The sequence below is a fragment of the Arvicanthis niloticus genome, chromosome 4 (assembly GCF_011762505.2).
Source record: "Arvicanthis niloticus isolate mArvNil1 chromosome 4, mArvNil1.pat.X, whole genome shotgun sequence".
NCBI classification, from domain to species: Eukaryota; Metazoa; Chordata; class Mammalia; order Rodentia; family Muridae; genus Arvicanthis; species Arvicanthis niloticus.
Genome location: NC_047661.1, coordinates 69563170 through 69583707, shown reverse-complemented (window position 1 = coordinate 69583707; position 20538 = coordinate 69563170). Strand labels below are relative to the sequence as shown.

General features: G+C 43.8%; 1 protein-coding gene across 1 annotated transcript in view; it reads right to left on the bottom strand.

Moving 5' to 3' along the window:
- Positions 1-20538, bottom strand: part of Nup210l (nucleoporin 210 like) — a 107761-nt gene that overhangs the window by 65079 nt on the left and 22144 nt on the right. The window contains exons 7-13 of the mRNA XM_034499743.2: positions 19895-20053; positions 15960-16028; positions 13228-13334; positions 11530-11670; positions 10050-10187; positions 9249-9404; positions 2853-3051 (exon numbers count right to left, since the gene is read on the bottom strand). Coding sequence (XP_034355634.1) covers positions 2853-3051; positions 9249-9404; positions 10050-10187; positions 11530-11670; positions 13228-13334; positions 15960-16028; positions 19895-20053 — 969 coding nt within the window. The remainder of the gene's footprint in view (positions 1-2852; positions 3052-9248; positions 9405-10049; positions 10188-11529; positions 11671-13227; positions 13335-15959; positions 16029-19894; positions 20054-20538) is intronic.

Below are 20538 nucleotides of genomic sequence, written 5' to 3'. Positions count from 1 at the left end.
ATATCTATCCTGCTGGGCCCCCTGCTCATTTTACTTCTGCTCCTCACCTTTAGCCCCTGCATCCTAAACAAACGAGAGTCCAGATCATAAAAGAAAGACTTGGGGCTATTCAACTTCTGGTGATAAAAAGTCACTACCAGTCCCTCCATAACGAAGCCATTTGAACTTCAGGAAGGCCCATAATTGGGCCTTCTAGTTACCAGAGAAAGTGGGGAATGAGAGGCCAAACCTATTTCATCTTAGAACTAGCCTCCATCTGAAAAGAAAAACAAAATAGCCTCAGAACTTGGCCTGCAGTTGAACCCAAGCTGGACCCAAGTACCAGGAAGGACCCCACGGCTTGTCCTTAGCCAGGGTTACTCCCAAGCTACTTCCTAGTAACAGTTAATCAAAGGTTAGCCTGATTGTTTCAGATGTACTTTCAGATCGTTCATGATTATATACAGTCTTGCTTCAGAGCACCAAACTCTGCTTACAATAGTTAGATGCTTGCCAGGCTGGAACACCCCCCCCCCCCGCCCCACCCCCAAACACACACTTATTTCTGTTCCCTATAAAACCTAGTCCCAATGAAAGTTCAGTCCTGTGGGTCAGCGGTGAGTATACCCAAATAAATAAAGAGACCCTAATGTGACTGCATTGGAAACAGCTCCTTGGTGATCTTCTGGGGTCACAAAGGCCTTCTGGTACAGCAGTTGTTGAGGATTCATCTGGTGCTGTACATTCAAATGTTAAATTCTGAACTCCAAGATCCGGATGCCCCAACTTAAAGCTATTGGTTAATTTCTGGGAAGAATACAGGTAGGTGGGGTTTTAGCTACTGTCTGGGAGGTCACAGGGAGGGACCAGGAGGAGAAAGAAAAAAAAAAAGAAGAAGGGAGAGGAGGAGGGAGAAGGAGAAAGAAGACAGAGACAACAGGAGTTCTCCATTAGATGTGATGGACCAGGAGTGTGTGCCTAAGTGAAATGCCCCCTGACGACGACGGATCGATGGAACAGAAATAACCCAGGACTCAAACAGCAAGAACCTGGGGGCACCGCAGGGGAATTAACAGCCTAGTGTATAGAAAAATAGATTAGGGGTAATTAGCCCAGTAATTGTGATAAAGCTGATTTTAAAAATCCATAGGGCGGCTGAAGAGATGGCTCAGAGGGTAAGAGCACTGGCTGCTCTTCTAGAGGTCCTGAGTTCAATTCCCAGCACCCACATGGTGGCTCATAGCCATCTGTAATGGGATCCGATGTCCTCTTCTGGTGTGTCTGAAGACAGTGACAGTGTATTCATACATAAATAAATAAAAAATCCATAGGACTTTGCCTTGATTACTGAGAGACTGGCCAGGTCATATTAATAATTATTAAGTAACATTTTAAAACCACTTACAATGGTTATCAGGATTGGAAGTTAAAATGGTGTTACACCTTACATAAGAGATAATGAGGTTTAAAAGTTAGAGCTTAGAAGAGAGGAGCGCAGAGAGCCGAAGGATATTACATTGCTGATGAACAAGTAGGACAAGGGAGCAGTGGAGCTGATGTCACCCCTGCAGACATGAGAGTCACATGAATTAATAAGGGAAAGTATTCACAAAAGTGACTGGCAAACAGTAAATGCTAAAAAACAATTCCATGCTACTTCTGCACTATATTAGTGAAAATCAGTGGGGCTCAGTATAAACTGTGAACGTCAACAGCAGGAAGCATGCATGCTGGTCTTTATAAATAAATGATTTACTTGAAAAACATACTGCCAGGACTAAGGGTATGGCTGAGTTGAGAGAGTGCTTACTGAGCATGCTCTGTCCCCAGCAGAGTGTAAATCAGGCATGGTATTGCATGCCTGTCATCTCAGCAGGAGGCAGAAGGATCAAAAATTCAAGGTCATCTTTGGTTACATAGCAAGTTCAAAGCCAGTCTGGGTTACATGAGGCTCTCTCTCAAAAAAGAAAAGATAATATATATTGTCTCCTTTTGAAAGCAGCATACAGTCATGAAATAACACTATATTCCTCTTAAAAGGAAATATGACAGGGCTGGGGACATAGTGCAGTAGAAGAACGCATGTCTAGCATGTCCAAGGCCCTAGGATCAGTCCTCACTCCTGAAAACAAAAATGCATATATTAAAGAAAGGAAGAGTAAAAGAAAGGGAGGCCAGAAGTAGAAGATGCTCCTAGAACTGGAGATGGTCTGTTCAACCACAGGGTCAGTAAGCTCGGCTTTCGGCATGGGGAAACAGCTCAGAAAATAAAGCATGTCCCTCCAAGTGTGAGGACCAGAGTTCAGATCCCCCAAACCCATGAAAGAGCCAGACAAGTGTGATGACCACTTGGAATTTTAGCACTTGTGAAGCAGACAGGACCCCAAAACAAGCCGGAGTAGTGAGAAGGGGTGAGCTCTGAGTTCAGTGAGAGGCTCTGCTTCAATAAAGAAAGCGGCATGCAATCAAGGAAGACAACAATATCACCTCCAAATGCAGGCAGCACACACGTGTTTGCATGTGCATCCACATTCACGTGAACATGAGCACATATATGCACACCACACACAAAGACACAACATTCTCCCCCTGTGCTTTTGCTCTCAACATTCATAAAAAAGAGTAGAGTAACAACTGCTTCAAGGCCCTTTTACGCCAGTACTCAGGAGGCTGAGACAGGAAGATTATGGATTCAAAGCTAGCCTAGGTTACATAGCAGATTGTGTGTGTGTGTGTGTGTGTGTGTGTGTGTGTGTGTAGTGGGAGGGGTGGGGAGGGATGGAAAGAGAGAGAATTATATGAATTAAACTTCAGTGGTGGTTGTCCCTCAGTTAAAGGATGAAGGGGTGGGGTGGTAAAGAGCTTAGTCTTGCCTTCTTTAAAAAGAGTGAAGACTCCTTGCTTATCCGAGTTGAGATTGAGGGGTAAGTGCGAGCAGTCTGTGAATGCGATGGCCTCCTTGGTCTCTGTATTTACATGATACATTGCAATGGGTACCTCGATAATCTGGCCGATTTCCACATCAGCTTGAAATGGTAACAGTTCCATTTTGTTCAGCTTCATGACATATACCTTGAGGAAAAGCAATTAACCTTTAGAAAAGTCTTAGAAAGGACATTAAGACACACGCATAATCACGTGCTGTGTGTCTATACATATGTAATATACACATGCATAAGTATGAACATTTTGGTGTGGGGCACATGCCTGAGTTCAGCCCTTAGAAAGTGGAGCCAATACCATAGAGTCAAATTCATCCTCGGCTACACAGTGAGATCCTGTCTCAACAACACACGTATATGCTCTCCATATACTGTTATTTACATGTTTTATTTTAGTTCCCCTAGTCTCTCTTTTCTTTTTGTTGGGGTGATAGCAATGTTATAAGTTGAATGCAGATCGTTGTGCATGCTAGGAAAGCTCACTATGGCCAAGCTAGCCTTCAGTTACACACACACACACACACACACACACACACACACACATGCATATACATGTATATACATACACACACATATTATGTAACAATTTTTGGGGGGTGGGGGTTGAGACAGGGCTTCTCTGTGTAGCCCTGGCTGTCTTGGAACTCACTCTGTAGACCAGGCTGGCCTTGAACTCAAAGATCCATCTGCTTTTGCCTCCTGAGTGCTAGGGTTAAAGGTGTGCACCACCATAGCCTGGTTTGTCTTAGGGTTTCTATTGCTATGATGAAACATCATGACTAAAGACAACTTAGGGAGAAAGGGTTTATTTGGCTTAAACTTTCAAGTAACTGTTCATTGTATAGAGAAGTCAGGGCAGGAACTCAAACAGGACAAAAACATGTAGGCAGGATCTGAAGCAGAGGCTATGGAGGAAAACAGCTTACCAGTTTATCTTCATGTATTGATTGTTCAGCCTGCTTTCTTATAGCCCCCCGGACCACCAGCCCTGGGACAGCACCACCCACAATGGACTGGGGCCTCCCACATCAGTCATTAATTAAGAAATTCCCTATTGACCAATTTTTTTTTTCAATTGAGTTTCCCTCTTCTCAAATGACCCTAGCTTGTGTCAAGATGACAAATTAAAACCTAACCAGGCCAATACAGAGTCAGTCCTTCACATACATCCACAAATTCAACTGATTAAAAATACTTGAGGATGGGCTCATCTGTACTGAACATGTATACTTTTTTATTTGCTTGGTTTGAGGTAGGGTTTATGTAGCCCAGGCTGGCCTTGAATTAACTATGTGACTGAAAATAGCTTTGATGCTCCTGCCTCTGTCTCCTGAGTACTGGGATCACAGGTCCACTGCCCCAGATGCACTTCTCCCTTGTCAGGATCCCCGGAACAGTGGAGCAGAGCTGGACACAATGGCACTGGCCTGGAATTTCAGCACTCAAGAGGTGGATGCAACAGAGCTGTCATGAGTTTGAGGCTAACCTGGGCTACAAAATGAGGGCCTGCCGAAACAAAAAACAAACCCAAGAATAAAAACACAACACAGCAGAACACCTCATTGACCTCGGCACTAGAGGTAAGTGGTCTAGAAGCGACTTAAGGTGTGAATTACACTCAATGTTTCTTTCCCAAAGCAGCCTGTCTCCTTTCCCTCTCGTTTCCTGTATTTCCTAAGTACTTCCACACCATCTCTGGAGATTTAGATCTTTTACTCCCACTATCCAAATGATCATCAAATCTTTAATCCTACAATTCTAGTATAAGGACTAAGGCAGGAGAATGGCCAAGAGTTTGAGGTCAGTCTGGGCAACATACTGAGTTTGAGGTAAGCCTGGTCTATTGAGTGAGACCCTATCTCAAGTCATCCCTCTCCTAAAATAAGACCCTCTCATCTTGACCACTTCTTTTTGTTGCTGTTGTTGTTTTGTTTGTTTGTTTGATTGGTTGGTTGGTTGGTTTTTCGACACAGGGTATCTCTGTAGCCCTGGCTGTTCTGGAACTTTCTCTGTAGACCAGACTAGCCTCAAACTCAGAGATCTGCTTGCCTCTGTCTCTCAGCGCTGGGATTGAAGGTGTTTGCCACTACTGCTCAGCTTTGTTGTTGTTTTAAGACAGGGTCTCATTATATAGTTCTAGTTAGCCTAGAATTTACTATGCAATGCAGGCTGGCCTTAAGCTAGCAGAAATCCACGTAAATGCTGGAGTTAAAGGTGTTCATCACCACACCCAGGCAATTTGTTCATCTGTTTTCAGGTCTCAATATCATTTCAGTAATTTAGGCTTAATTGCTAGGTTGTATAAGAAAGCAGGTTGTGCAAGCCATGGGAAGCAAGCCAGTAAGTCATGTTCCTCCAAGGCCTGTGCTTCAGTCCCTGCCTTTCGTTCCTACTCTGAATTCTGTAAGCTGAAATAAACCCCCAGTTGATTTGGTCATGGTGTTTACCACACCAGTGGAAACTTAAGGGGGACAAGACTTGACCGGTGTCTTAGCCTTCACTTCATCATTGTCCACTAGCCTACAGCAGCAGCTAGCTTTTGCTCTTTAAAATAACTATCATTACCATTACTGAGTACAAAAGTACTTAGGTGTGGTGGTTTGAATAGGATTGGCTCTCAAGGACTCATGTGTTTTAATGCTTGACCTACAGGGAGTGGCTACTAGGAGGTGTAGCCTTGTGGAAGGAAGTGTGTCACTATGGGGACAGGCTTTGAGGTCTCCGATGCTCAAGCTATGCCCACTGTGGCACACAGTCTCTCCTTGCTGCTCGCAGATCAAACTGTAGAGCTCTCAGTCCTTATCCAGCACCATGTGTTTATGTGCCTTCATGTTTCCCGCCATGACACTAATGGACTAAACCTCTGAAACTGTAAGCCAGCCCCAAGTAAATGTTTTCCTTTATAAGAGAAGCTGTGGCCGGGCGGTGGTGGCGCACGCCTTTAATCCCAGCTCTTGGGAGGCAGAGGCAGGTGGATTTCTGAGTTCCAGGCCAGCCTGGTCTACAGAGTGAGTTCCAGGACAGCCAGGGCTACACAGAGAAACCCTGTCTTGAAAAACAAAAACAAAACAAAAAACAAACAACAAAAAGTATTCTAGCTACCGTAGTGAGCAGTTCAAACGTTTAAAAAAAAAAAAAAAAAAAAAAGAGCAGCTGTGGTCATGGTGTCTCTTTACAGCAATAAAACCCTAACTAAGATATGAAGTGTCTTTCTAAGCACAAGCCTTACCACACTAATAACCTGTTTAAAAAAAAAACAACCCTTATATTGATTCCCCCTTTTTCTATACCAGGAGCTACAAAGTGCTATCTGTAAAGCAGAGAGAAATGTTGCTATGAGTTTTCTGAACTACCTAACCCTGCAGTTGTGTCTTGAAAGCAGCATTGGGAATATGTGAATGAACAGGACTACTGTTAAAACTCAAATATCTGCCCACAGAGGCAATGTCCTGGCGTGGTCCTCCAGCCTTCATTGCCTGTATCCTCCAACAAACGTAGTCACTAGTTAGTCCCACCCACAAGGATTGTCTCTTATCCGCCAAGAGTAGTTTTTCAATTTCATTAATTTTATTGATTTATTTTTGAAACAGAGTCTCTCTATTATGTAGCTCTGGCTGTTATAGAACTTGCTATGTAGACCAGGCTGGCCTCAAACTCACTGAGAGAGTTCAGGAATTAAAGGTGTGTACTACATTGCCCAGCTTGGTCATTATCGTCATCATCATCACTGCTACTGCTGCTACTATGTGTGCTTTTGATCGGTGTGTATGCACAAATGCTGTGAACACATGTCATAGTGTGTACATGGAAGTGAGAAGAGAATCTCTGTAGAGTTCTCTCCTTGACTGTGGGTTCAGGGCTTGCGTGGCAAGGGCTTTCAAACCTGCTGAGTCATCTCATTGGCCCATCAATTATATTACATAATCTAAGTAGCAGTGAACACATGCTTTAAAATACATCTTCCATCTTCCTAAGATATTGTATAAGTTCTCATATTAATAAATCTTCCTACTTAGAGTTTAGTTTCCCGTAGGGCGTCCTGTGATACTCAGCACGTATTCGGTACCTACAGGCCCAGCATGATGACAAAATGCCAAGTGACATAGGGAAAAGCAGCATTTACCTTACACTGGAGAAAAATAGAAAATGACCATTTAATTAAAGTTCAGGTCTTGTTTTTTGTTTGAGACAGGGTCTCATATGACCCAGCCTGAGGCCGACCAAATTCTGACTCTGCTTTCAGCTCCCAGTTGCTGAGATGACAGGCATGTACCAGCAAGCCTGGCAAGTATTTCATCTTTTACAGGTAGATTAACTAGCCAAACAATGAGGCTAGAAATAAGGTTAGCATGAAAGCCACTGGTGAATCTGTGTACAAGGGGCCAGAGAAGTGGCTCAGCACACAAGAGCACTTGTCACACAAATCTGATGACTTGTCTGCTCCCTGGTACTCAAGCATGATGGCTAATCTTGACTGTCAACCTGATACACCTGGGAAGACGGAACCTCTGAATTGTGCCATGGGCATGTCCGTGGGACATTTTCTTGGTCAGTGATTGGTGTGTGTGGGCTCAGCCCACCGTGGGCATTACAATCCCTATCAGTGAGTCTGGGGTGTTTAAGAAAGGCCGCAGAGCAGCCGGGCGGTGGTGGCGCATGCCTTTAATCCCAGCACTTGGGAGGCAGAGGCAGGTGGATTTCTGAGTTCGAGGTCAGCCTGGTCTACAGAGTGAGTTCCAGGACAGCCAGGGCTATACAGAGAAACCCTGTCTCAAAAAACCAAAAAAAAAAAAAAAAAAAAAAAAAAAAAAAAAAAAAGAAAAGAAAAGAAAGGCTGCAGAGCACTAAGGCACTAAGTAGCATTCAAACATGGTCTCTGGAGCTTCTGCCCTGAAATCCCTAGGTGATGGACTGTGACCTAGAAATGTAAGTCAAATTAACCTTTCCTCCCCAGGAAGGGGAGGTCACATTTTTGGTTGTGGTATTTATCACAGCAACAGAAAGTAAACTAGGACACCAGCTGAAGGTGGAGGAGAAAACTGACTTCACAGAGCTGTCCTCTGACTTCCACATGTGCACCACTGCACGTGTGCCTGTACTCAGCACCACACACACAAGAATGATCTGAACAGATTATGGAGCCAGTGAGACAGTTCCATGGGTAATGACACTTGCCCTACAACATAAACCTGGTGACCTGAATCCAATTTCTGAACCCCTGTTCCAGGAATAGAAGGAGAGAACTGACCCCACAAAGTAGTCTTCTGACGTCCACACGCCCTGCTGTGGCATAGACACCCCTCTCTACACGCACCTCATGTGCAGAGACAGTAATAAATAGTAAAAGACTATGTGTATAAGAATGATTTTTTATCCACACGGGAATGTTGTAAATTGGTAAAGAACTTGTCTCACAAATATGGATAGCTGAATTTGGGTCCCCCAAACCCGCACAAAAGCCAGGCACAGTGCTGGGGATGGAAACCAGGACCTTGCACAGGTAAGTGATCTCTGGCACTGAGTTACATCCCCAGAATGACCACCTCATTTTACACATGAGAAAGTAGACACAGATGTCAAATACATGGCTCTTAAGTCAAGTAGTGGTCGCTGGGCTGTGGTAGCACACGCCTTTAATCCCAGCACTTGGGAGGCAGAGGCAGGCGGATTTCTGAGTTCAAGGTCAGCCTGGTCTACAGAGTGAGTTCCAGGACAGCCAGAACTACACAGAGAAACCCTGTCTCGAAAAACAAAACAAAACAAAACAAAACAAACAAACAAACAAGTCAAGTAGTGGTCAACCCATATTCAGATGTACTTAAGGAATATGTACTTCCGGTTGAATTTTATAACACTTTAATTTAATTTAGTTCTATTGATTGAGACAGGATTTCATGTAGTTGAAGATGATGCTGAACTTCTGATTCTCCTGTCTCCATCTCCTAAGTGCTGGATCACAAGCATGGCCTCCATGCCCAGTTTTATGGGTGCTAAGGACTGGACCCCGGGCTTTGTGCACAGCAGGCAGGCACACTTCCAAATGACCCACATCCTCAGTTCTGGAGTAAAATTTTGAAATAGTCAAGATGTAGTTTCAAACATGTTCCTGTAGAAGAGATGGCTTGACAGTTAAGAGTTCTTGCTGCTCTTGCAGAGGACCCAGGTTCAATTCCCAGAACCCACATGGCAGCTCACTACTGTCTGTAACTCCAGATCTATGGGCTCCAATGCTCTCTTATGGCTTCCATGGATAATAGACACAAAAGTGGCGCACGGACATATATGGAGACAAGACACTCAATACACATAATTTAAAGAGACATGTACCTTAATATCTCCAGATCGAAAGGGGTTTTGTACATCTCGTGCCAAAATGGTGCTGTTCCCTCTCACCTGACCTGCGGTTACCACGCCTTTGGTGGTAACCATGGCCACCGTTTCATTAGAAGAGCTCCAGGTGAAGTTGCCACTACCGCCCTCTACCTGTGAAAAGCCACAGCCTAGGATGAACTCTTCCAGAAGAAAAGCAGAATTTAAGTAAAACAGAAAACGTAACTGCTGAAGTCGAGTTTAGAAAAATAATAAAACTGTGTGATGAACTATCTCTGCACACGCTGAGAGCCGTGAATCTGAGGGAAGTAGAGGAGTGGGCAAGAGGAGCAGTAAAGGACAGCTAAGTAGCTGTTGCCCACAGAGGGTCATGGCCGTCGGGGAAGATGACAAAGTGACATAAAACTCACAAGGAGACAACAGATGGCAAAGATGGGAAGAACACTGAGTCTCAGATTTGGTGGCCAGCAAACACTGAGCTGCACTGCTAAGTCGGTAAAGAGGTAAAAGTTAACAATAAATCTGAGCCTGGGATGTAGCTTTTCGGGTAGAGTGAAGTCCTGGTTTCGATCCCCAAGCACTGTCTAAACTGGCTTGGCACTGCAACGCTGTAACAACTCCCCCACCCCACACCCACTCAGGAAGTGCAGGCAGTAAAGTCAGAGGCTACAGAGTAAGTTTAAGGCCAGCCTGGGCTACATGTCCAAACTTTTCAATAAAGCATGATTAGAGAAACTAATTAACTATTAGAGGAGCTGATTTATTTTTGTGTGAACTCGCTATTAGAGGATGCCATACCTGAACTGTGAAACGATTTGATATTCCCAGAGGATAATGGGGAAACGCCAGAAAGCTGGGTTTAAGCTGAATGGGAAAGTAAATCTTCACCTCTTGTTGGTGACTGATTTGATAGGTTTTTGGCTGGGAACTGTTGCTCTGCAGGGACAAGAAAAGGCAGATCAAGATAGATTTCCTAAGACAATTTCATTGATACTGAAAACATGAGCAAAGTGGTATGTTTGTGAAGTATTCAACCATCTTCTTCCTCTAAGAGAAAAAGAACTCGGTGTAGTGGCAGCTATAGCTAATGCAGGAGGGGCAGGAGTTCAAGGGCAGCTGAGGTTAGCTGCCGGTCTTTAAAAGAAAAAAAGAAAGGCCAGGAAAAAATAGAAACAGAGTTGTTCTAGTTTACTCTCTATTGCTGTGATAAACACCAGGACCAAAGACAACAGGGAGAAGAAAGGGTTTATTTCAGAATACAGCTCACAGTCTGTCTCGAAGGGCGGTCAGGGGAGGAGCTCAAAGCAGGAACTTGGAGGCTCCCGAAGCTGACACTGCTTACTGGCTTGCTCTCCAGGGCTTGCTCAGCTTGCTTTCTTTTGCAACCCAGAGCTACCTGCCCAAGGACAGCACCACCTATAGACTTATTAATCAGTCAAATGTGGGTTATGCACATATAAATACTAAATAAAAAAAAACTGTAACAAAGATTCAGTTGTTCTTGCCTCCGTTTGTCAGCACTGGTGGCCACAGACAAGTCTAACTCTAGTATTCCAGTTACACCCTACACAGAAGCCCCACTTCTCATTCGGAAGTCATCAAAAGGAAAAAAATCAGCAAAGAGGCTGCCATCCATTTCCAGCAATGAAAACCAAACAAGTTAAGCTCAAGATAGAAAGTGGGAATGTGGGCCCTGGGCTGTGAGCTTGAACTCAGGCAGGAGGATTTTGAGTTCAAGGTGTCTCGGATGCACTTAAAGACTCTGGGTTAGAAAAACAACCAAAAAAAAAAAAAAAAAAAAAGCCGGAAATAAGATAAAAGTTCAATGTCAGGGGCAGGACTAAATGAATCAGCATGTGTTAACCATTTGGAATTTTGGAATAAAAGATCTCTTCTGTGGGTCTGGAGGGCTGGCTGGCTCAGTGGTTAGAAGTGTGTACTGCTCTTGCAGAGGACCTACCAGCTTGTAGCTCTAGCTCTAGGGCATCCAGTGTTCTCTTCTGGCTTCAGAGGTCACCTGCATGCAGGCACACTCCACAACAATTTTAAAAATAATCTTTTTAAGTTTCTTTTGTGTACCCGGTGACACAGAGAAATATACATATGAAACAGTTTCTTAAAGGAACCGAATGTTCTAAGTAGTGGGAGGACAGTCTGTGGAGGCACACAGTTCCAAGTGTGGTGTGAGAGAGAGGAAGACAGCATGTCACAGCTGCTTTAGATCAAGGCAGCCTGTCCTGCTGGGCTCCGAGGAAACAGGCAGTTTTAAGACTCCTACCTCCTGACGGCTGGAAGTCAGGGTTGCATTTATCACCACAACTCCGTCTTTCAGGGTTTTTACCACATGGTAAGATCCGTTTGAAGTACTCAGCTGCTCTTCAAAGTATTCCTTGGAAAACTGGAATGTGATCTTGAGATTCTGAAATCAGTCCAACAGCAATATAAAGTGGAAGATGTGTTTTTCCCCCTAAATCCATTTTAATTCCAAACCATAGATAAGACTGTAGCTATGCATTTAAGGGATGAAGGCATAAGAACTGGGTTTGCGGTGTATGCTGGAGAGAAGGCTCAGTAATGAAGAGCACATGTTGCTCTTGTAGAAGACCCAATTCAGTTCTCAGCAGCCACAGGGTGGTTCAGTCTAGCTCCAGATGACCCAACACCTCAAGTCTCTGAGGGTACCCACACTCACATACACATAATTTTAAAAAAAAAAAACCAGGAGTCAGGCAGTGGTGGCGCACATCTTTAGTCCTAGCATTTGGGAAGCAGAAGTAGGCAGATCTCTATGAGTTTGAGGCCAATCTGGTCTATGGAGTACATTTCAGGACAGACAGGGCTACAGAGAAATTTTGCCTCAAAAAAACAAAAAGCAATCAAACAAACAGGAACCAGGAGAGATGGCTCAGTCCTCCGCTCTTCTGGACGATCAGAGGATCCCATGCTCTCTTCTGCCTCTGTTGAGTATCAGACATACATATATAGTGGAAAACCACTTATACACATAAAATTTTTTTAAAAAATAATTTTAAGCCAGGAGGTGGTGGCACACACCTTTAATCCCAGCACTTGGGAGGCAGAGGCAGGCAGATCTCTGAGTTCAAAGCCAGCCTGGTCTACAGAGTGAGTTCCAGGATAGCCAAGGCTACACAGAGAAACCCTGTCTAGCAAAACAAAAAACAGAAACAAATAAAAAACACCAAAACCCAACCAAAATTGTTTTTTAATCTTTTAAACTAACTAGTTAATTTAAAGGAAAAAAACTAAAACTTTTCCCTTATGGAAACTGTAAGTTGGAAGAGATGGGATTTTAAAATGGTATTCCTTTTAGGAAAGTTTCATCCATGTCAGGGACAAAAACAGTTGGAACTTATAAATTTAGGACAGCCAATGCCATCCATTAGGAACTATAGTTTCTAATTCTAAACCCTGGCTGTCCTGGGCAGGAGCACATTTTCCACCTGATGTCCACATGTCACTCTCATGACCACAGAACTGTGGAGAGCAAGCATCTCCTTCCTGTAATTCTGATCATACTATGACTTCCAGTTTTGTGTTTTCCAAGGATAGGACTAATTAGTGGTGATAATAATTGAAACTAATAACTCATATTTACAAATGCAAAGATTGGGAGCAAAGGCAAAAAGAAAGCTTTCTGCCATATAGACAGACCGTCCACTCCGGATCTGTCCACAATGGACGGAAGATAGAGAGGGCAGCAGTGTGGCTCAGATGGGAGAGTGCTTACCTGGCATGCTTGAAGCCCTGGATTGGATCCCTGGAAACACATAAAACTGGACCTGGAGCATACACACCTGTAATCCTAGTACTTGCTCAAGTGAAGGCAGGAAGATCAGGAGTTCAAAGCCATTGTCTGCTACGTAGCTAGTTCAAAGTCCAGCATGGGCTACCTGAGATCCTGCCTTAAACAGCGAAAGAACACAGAACAAAACCATGGAAAAAAGGAGCAACTCACATCAGAAATGTAGACCCTTGTGCTGCTCTTGTCAAACACTTCCACTGTGATGACGTATACCTGCCCCACCTCTAGACTCCACCGGCCTCCGGGATGGATGGTGAAACCTGCAAGAATCGAGAGTGGCCTGCATCCTCCTGCTGTGAGCCAGCAACATCAAACTTAAAAAGCTGCTTGGCTGCTGAGAACTGGATTGGGTCTTCTACAAGAGCAACAAGTACTCACAGTCTTGGAGCCACCTCTCCAGCACACACCTGTTTTTATGCCTTCATCCCTTAAATGCATAGCTACAGTTGGTGGTTGGAGCCAGCTCTCAGAACAGATCTCAGAACAGAGAGAAGTAATCTCTCCCCCAAGCTGTGTGATTATTTAGGATTCCAAAATGCTTGGTTATATTAAGTGTAATAAACACTGGCATATAAGTAATCAAAAACAAAGTACGTTACACTTGTTGCTTTGTACTGCCTAAGGACATTAACTTTTTCTCTGGAATAATGTCTCTTTTTCTAACTCAAAAAGCTTCATTATATAAATTATGTTATTGTTTCATAACCTTGGTTTTGTTTTTAGGTTTTGAGGTGAGGGCTCACTGACCTTGCCTGTTTTTCTGTTTAACGTGTTGTTAAACATTTATTCTTTCACGCCAGATGTGGTTGTCCGAGTAACAACGGCCTCCAGAGGCACATATATTTGAAAGTCTGGTCATTAAGGAGTGGTGCTACTTGACAGGGTAGGAGGTGCGGCCTTGGCGGAAGAAGTGTGTCTCTGGGGGTGGACTTTAAGGTTTCAAATGCTCACTCCAGGCCCAGCCTCACATACTCCCCTCCACTCTCTCTTTCTCTCCCTCTCTCTCTCTCTCATCCTGCTATCTGCAGATCTGAATGTAGAACTCTCAGTTCCTTCCTCTATGCCGTGTCTTTCTGTTTGTGCTGCTATGCTTCCTGCCATGATGATAATGGACTAAACCTCTGAACTGTAAGCCAAAACCCAATTAGCTTGTGTTTTGTTATAAGAGTTGCCAAGATCATGGTGTCTTTTCACAGCAATAAAGCACTGAGAGGACATTCTGAATGTCAGCACTCAGGAGGCAGAGGCAAGTGGATCTCTGTGAGTTCAAGGCCAGTCTGGTCTACACAGCATTTCTATACCAGCCAGGAATGCACAGTGAAAGCCTGTCTCCAAACAATGACAGCAACAACCCCGACTACTCTTTCAGTGTTACATAAACGTACAATGTTCTTTTATTGTAGTCCCCCATCATCTTCTCTATGTACCTTCTCTTCCCTCCCAAAGCTTTTTCTCCAACAAGTCTTTAAGAATGTTGACTTCCCTTACAAAGGACCTGAGCTGAAATCCCAGACCCACACTGGCAGCCTATATTCACCTCTGTCTAGCTCCAGGGAATCTGACACCCTATTATGGTATCCAAGGGCACCACAGGCATGTGCATAGTGCACACACAGACAAACTTAAAACACACACACACATACACAATTATGGTGGCTTGCAGGGCTACTTACTCATCTGAGCAAGGGCAGCTTACAGGCACTACAGCACCAAGGGACGTGACCAGAACCATGAGGCAGCTATGGCCTCTCAGGGAGGGATTGGCTCTCATGAGCACCTCCCCCTCCCCTAATGGAATATTAGTAAAGCCAGGCTTTTGTTGGGAGGAGGTTATGGGTAGAAGAGTAGTGGGTCTAGAATCTATAATGTGGTCCAGGCTGGCCTCAAATTGGCAATTCTCCTGCCTCAGTCTTCCAAATGCTGGGATTATAGGTGTGTGCCACCACGCTCAGCACCACAATGTTTTTAAGATATTTTGCTTGTTGTTGTTGTTGTTTTCCTGTATTTTGGGGTTTTTTTTTGGGGGGGGGTGTTCTCTGTGTGGCCCTGGCTGTACTGGAAATTGCTCTGTAACTTAGGGTGGCCCCCAACTCCGAGATCTGCCTGCCTTTGCCTCCCAAATGCTAGGACTAAAGGTCCAGGGAGCCCCCTGGTTATATTTCACTCAGGTCACATCATGTCTCAGTTACTTTCCTACTGTGATAAACATAGTGAGGTGGTTTGAATGAGATGCCCTCTAGTAAGTTTCAGGCATTTCTTCCCCCCTCCACCTCCCCCCTGCCCCAGTTAGTAGCTGTTTGGGAAGGACTAAGGAGAGATGGTCTGAAGGCAAGCTTAAGGTTCCAGGAGCCTCCTACCCTCCCCAGTGTGCTCTCTGTTTCATTTGTGGATACAGATGTGAATGCCAGCTGCTACAACCCCTGTCATGATAATGATGGATCTCTCTCCCTCTAGAAATGTAAGCCCAAATAAACCCTCCATCTTAGTCATGATGTCTTATCACAGTAATAGAGAAGTGACACACCAAAGTGGAGCCTGGCCATGCAGGCCTTTTGACCCAGCATTCAGGAGACAAGGCAGGCCGATCTCTGTACATTCGAGGCCAGCCTTGTCCACAGAGTTCCAGAACAGCCACGATTACAAAGAGAAACCCTGTCTCAAAAAACAAAACAAAATAAAACACAAAAGAAAGAGAAAAAGAGAGAGAGAGGGAGGAAGGAAGGAAGGGAAAAACCACATTAAAGTCAGGTTGAATTCAACGTCTGGAAATGAATGCTGAGACTTTGGCAGCCCTTTTCTGTTTAATGCATTCATTTTAGAGAATTCATTTATGTCTAATACAGTCATTTAAATATTCAACTTTCTGAAAGCCATTATCTAGTTACCTAAAAATCCAGGCTCTACGACATATATGGTAGAGTTTGGGAGTCCAGACACAGAGCGCATATGAACATCTTTATTTTTGCTTAAGGAAATTATCTGAGCCAGTATTAGGTACAGAAAGATGAGCCTCTAAAGAAAAACATAATAATAAATGTATACACAAACCCACACATCAAAATGCCTGTTTTTTTCATTTTCTTTGGAAAGGCAAAACTTAAATATGAACCCTTCTAAGAAAAGCTGGAGGCAGGCCCCAAAAGATGGCTCAGTCAGTATGGTTCCCACCAAGCCTGAAGACCCAAGTTTGATCTCCAGGACCCACATGGTAGGAAGAGAAAGCTGACGTCCACAAGTTGTCATCTGAACTCCATACACACATACACACATAAATGAATGTAATAAAAAGGAGGTGGGGGTGCTCAGCCTCTCAGAGCACTGGGTGCTCTTCCAGAGGACCTGGGTTCAGTTCCCAGCACCCACACGGTTCACACCCTCTGTAACTCCAGTCCCAGGGGCCCTGACACTCTCTTCTGGCTTTTTCAGGCACTGGACACATACATGATGCAAAGACACCCATGCAGTCAAAATACCCAGATACACAGAATTTCAAATTTGAGGAAAAAGAAATGGAAAGAAGATCATGTTCTGTGGTTTTAAATTTCATTTAGCTACAGAACTGTTTTCTTTTTTAAAAAATCAATATGGGATGCAAGAAAATATTGTTTTCTGCCTGAATCTAAATCTAGTTGACATTCCTACTGAGTCAGGAAGAAGACAGAGACATTTGCCTGAAAATAGAATGTGTGGTAGGGTTGGAAAGCTGGGCAACACTTGCCAGACAGCAGCAGGCCCAGCACAGCATGGCTTCACAATCACTGTTATGCTGCAGCAAGCCTTTAGTACCAGCTGTTCTCTAGAGATGGCTCCGTAGTTCAGAGCATTTACTGTTCTTGTCAGGGAAACAGGTTTGATACCCAGTTCCCACAGTGACTTAAAACCATCTGTAACTCCAGTACTAGCAAATCCAATGGCCTTTTGTGGACTCCTCAGGCAACAGGCAGACAACTTGATAGACATACACACATACACACGTAGACAAAACATTCATATATATAATAAAATAAATACATATTTTTTTAAAAAAATACTTCTAGCTCACTTAGATATGCCAATAGTTAAATACAATTGCTTTCTGTAAGAAACACAGGTTTGTCCCAATATCAAAAGTATGATTTCTCTCAAAGATAAATGACTCCTAAAATCTCTGTTGGTAAAGAGCATTCCCAGCATGCACTCTGCCTGGTTCCATGTCCAGCTCTTGAAAGGCACAAGTGTGCTGGGCGGTGGTGGTGCACGCCTTTAGTCCCAGCACTTGTGAGGCAGAGGCAGGCGGATTTCTGAGTTCGAGGCTAGCCTGGTCTACAGAGTGAGTTCCAGGACAGCCAGGGCCATACAGAGAAACCTGTCTCAAAAACCAAAACCAAAACCAAAAACAAAAACAAACAAACAAAAAAACCCAAACAAACCAACCACAAAGACATGGGAGCCAGTTGTTCAAGGTCTGGTCTGCAGAGCAAGTTTGAGGGAAACTTAGGATATAGGAGGCCCAGTCAAAAAGAAATTAACTAATAAATAATAGAATATATAAAAACAAATAAAATGATAAGTAAAAGTTAAAAAGGACTAATGAAACTCAGGTATAAACTTCTTATAGAGACCTTGTGTTCAGTTCTCAGCACTGAGGAGAAAAAACAGCCTTTTCGGTATATTTAAGTAGGCCTAGTCAAACAGGCTTAATTCTAGCATTCAGGAAGTCGATGCAGGCGTATCTTAAGCTCTTGGGTAGCCTGGCAGTAAGTTCTAGGCCAACCTGGGCTACATAGCAAGACACTGTTTCAAAACAAACAAAAAGAAAATAAAAAAGAAAATTTCTCATGTCTTCAAATGATATACAAATATGTATATTATATATTATATTATATTATATCATATATATGCATATGTGCATATGTGACTGGCATACTAATTGGTAATTGCTTTTACCTGTTTAAATCTAATGATTGTTTAGACAACTGCCCAGACTAGGCTAGTTCTGATACGCAATTGAATATAGTGGTAAAATATAAGCAGTGGAATGAAATTCAGAAACATAACATTCCCTTCATTTTACGGGTGAAGAAACATCAAAATGGCTTCTACACAAAGCCACTCCTGCTGCCAGAATAGCATGCTCTGACTCACACTCCCCTGGCCGCCTCCATTTCACTTTCTATCAGCAAACTCTGCTCTGATCCCTTACAGCTCCAACTTCCTCCTCTTTAACGTACAGTCATTTGCAAGTTTCTATTAAATTCTCTTGGGAGTCAGATCAACTGTTAGGCGGCTTGCCCAGCAAGATGAAACCCTGAGATCCACTCCCAGCACCACACAAACCACAGGTGTGGTACAGGGCTGCAACCGCAGCACCTGGGAGGTAGAGGTGGAGGATCCAACGCTCAAGGATATCATCTGCTAAAACCATGAGTTTGAGGTCAGCCTGGGCTACATGAGACCTGTCTCAAAAAATAGTTGTTTTTTTGTTGTCTTTGTTGTCTTCCTCTAATTTCTACCTGCTTTTCTTTCTTTCTTTTCAAAACTGAGCTATTTTTACTGACAATGTTACCCAGACTTCCTACTACTAAAGTCTTTTAGTTTTCTTTAATTTTAAAATTATTTTTATTTTATGTTACATGAATGCCTGCATACTATGGTATGTTGCCTTAGTTAGGGTTTCCATTGCTGTGAAGGGACACCATGACCAAATCTTATAAGGACAACATTTAATTGGAGCTGGCTTACTGATTCCGTGGTTCAGTCCATTATCATCATGGCTGGAAGCACTGCAGTGTCCAGGCAGGCATGGCACAGGAAGAGCTAAGACTTCTACATCTTGTCCCAAAGGCAAACAGGAGAAGACTGTCTCATGGACAGCTAGGAGGGTCTCAAAGCCCACCTCCACAGTGACATACTTCCTAAAACAAGTGGTACCTCCTAATAGTGCCACTTCCTAGGCCGAGCATATTAAAACCACCACATACACCTTTGCATCACATGCGAGCACAGTGCCTGAGGAGGCCAGGTGAGATTGTCAGATCCCCTGAAATTGAAATTACAGCTACCATGTGGACATGGACACCAAACCCCTGACCTCCAGTGCTCTTAACCACTGAGCCATCTCTCTAGCTCTGGGTTTTGTTTTGTTTTGTTTGTGACAGTCTATATAGCAGCCCAGGCTGACTGAACAAGCAGCAGTCTTCCTGCGTTGGTTTCTATGGTGCCAGGATTACAGATTTTTGGCACCACATTAGTCTTTAAGGCTTTTTTAGATTGGTTAGGATGGCATACAAAAAAATTACCATAGAATTCTGCTGGGGAATCAGGGACCCACCTAACACACAGATGGTGCCCAGTAAACAAACATTCAGTGATTAGTTTCTTCTGTAAGTATGACATCCTAGACACTTTAAAATGACCAAAAGCTAGGTGTGGTAGCAAATGAATGTAAGACTAATATTAAAAAGGATGAGGCAGGAGAATTGCTTTCAGTATAATGGCAGCCCTATCTTCATAACAAGAGGGGCTACATAGTGAAACCATTTCTCAAGAAAAAATAGTGTGTGTGTGTGTGCATGAGAGACAGACAGACAGACAGACAGATTGAATGTGTGTGCAGGTACCCTCAGAGGCTAGAAGAGAACAGATCCCCTGGAGTTGGAGTTACAGGTGACCCACCTGACCTGGGTGCTGAACTCAGGTCCTCTGGATGAGCGGTAAGTGCTGTTAACTACTGAGCTATTTCCCAGCCCCATAATCATGCTTAATAAGGTATTTTACCAAGAACCATGCTTAGTGTGCTAGAAAGACTTAGATTGGCACTAAAACTTGAACAAAAGGATACTTTTGTGGACAAAGACGAGGTTGGTTTGGCCCAGTTGGACAGCAGTCACCGTGGCTGTTTTCTCGTCCAACAGAGCCACTGTTCCAGAAGGACGTCCATTGTTTGTTATTCTGTGGTCTTGCAATTCCAATGTGTAATGCTCCAGGGGAAATTTTACCTCTGTAAGACAGGAAAGGCAGACACAGGTAATAGCAGCAGTCCCTCTAGGAATAGGGGTGTCCCAGTGCACTATGTGAGAAGGACAGGGCATTGCACAGAGATCAATGGCAGGCTCTGTACCTAATTCCTGGTTTCCAATGATGAATCTGCAGTCGCTGGAGAGAAGGGATGCTGTAATCTAACCATTGACTTACATACTAAAAAACAAAAACAAACAAACAAACAAAAAAACCAGTGAGCTGCTGAGGTGCTGCTGCACCCCTGTAATCCCAACAGAGGCAGGAAGACCAGGAGCTCAAGGCCAGCCCCAGTTGCTTGGGGAGTTTGAGATCAGCCTGACTCTACCTGAGATACTGGCTCAAATGATGGCAACAGCTGGGCATGGTGGCACAGGCCTCTTAACCAAGTACTCAGAGGCAGAGGCAATGGCTCACTGTGAGTACAAGGTTAGCCTGGTAGCCTGGTCTACAGAGTGAGTTCCAGGA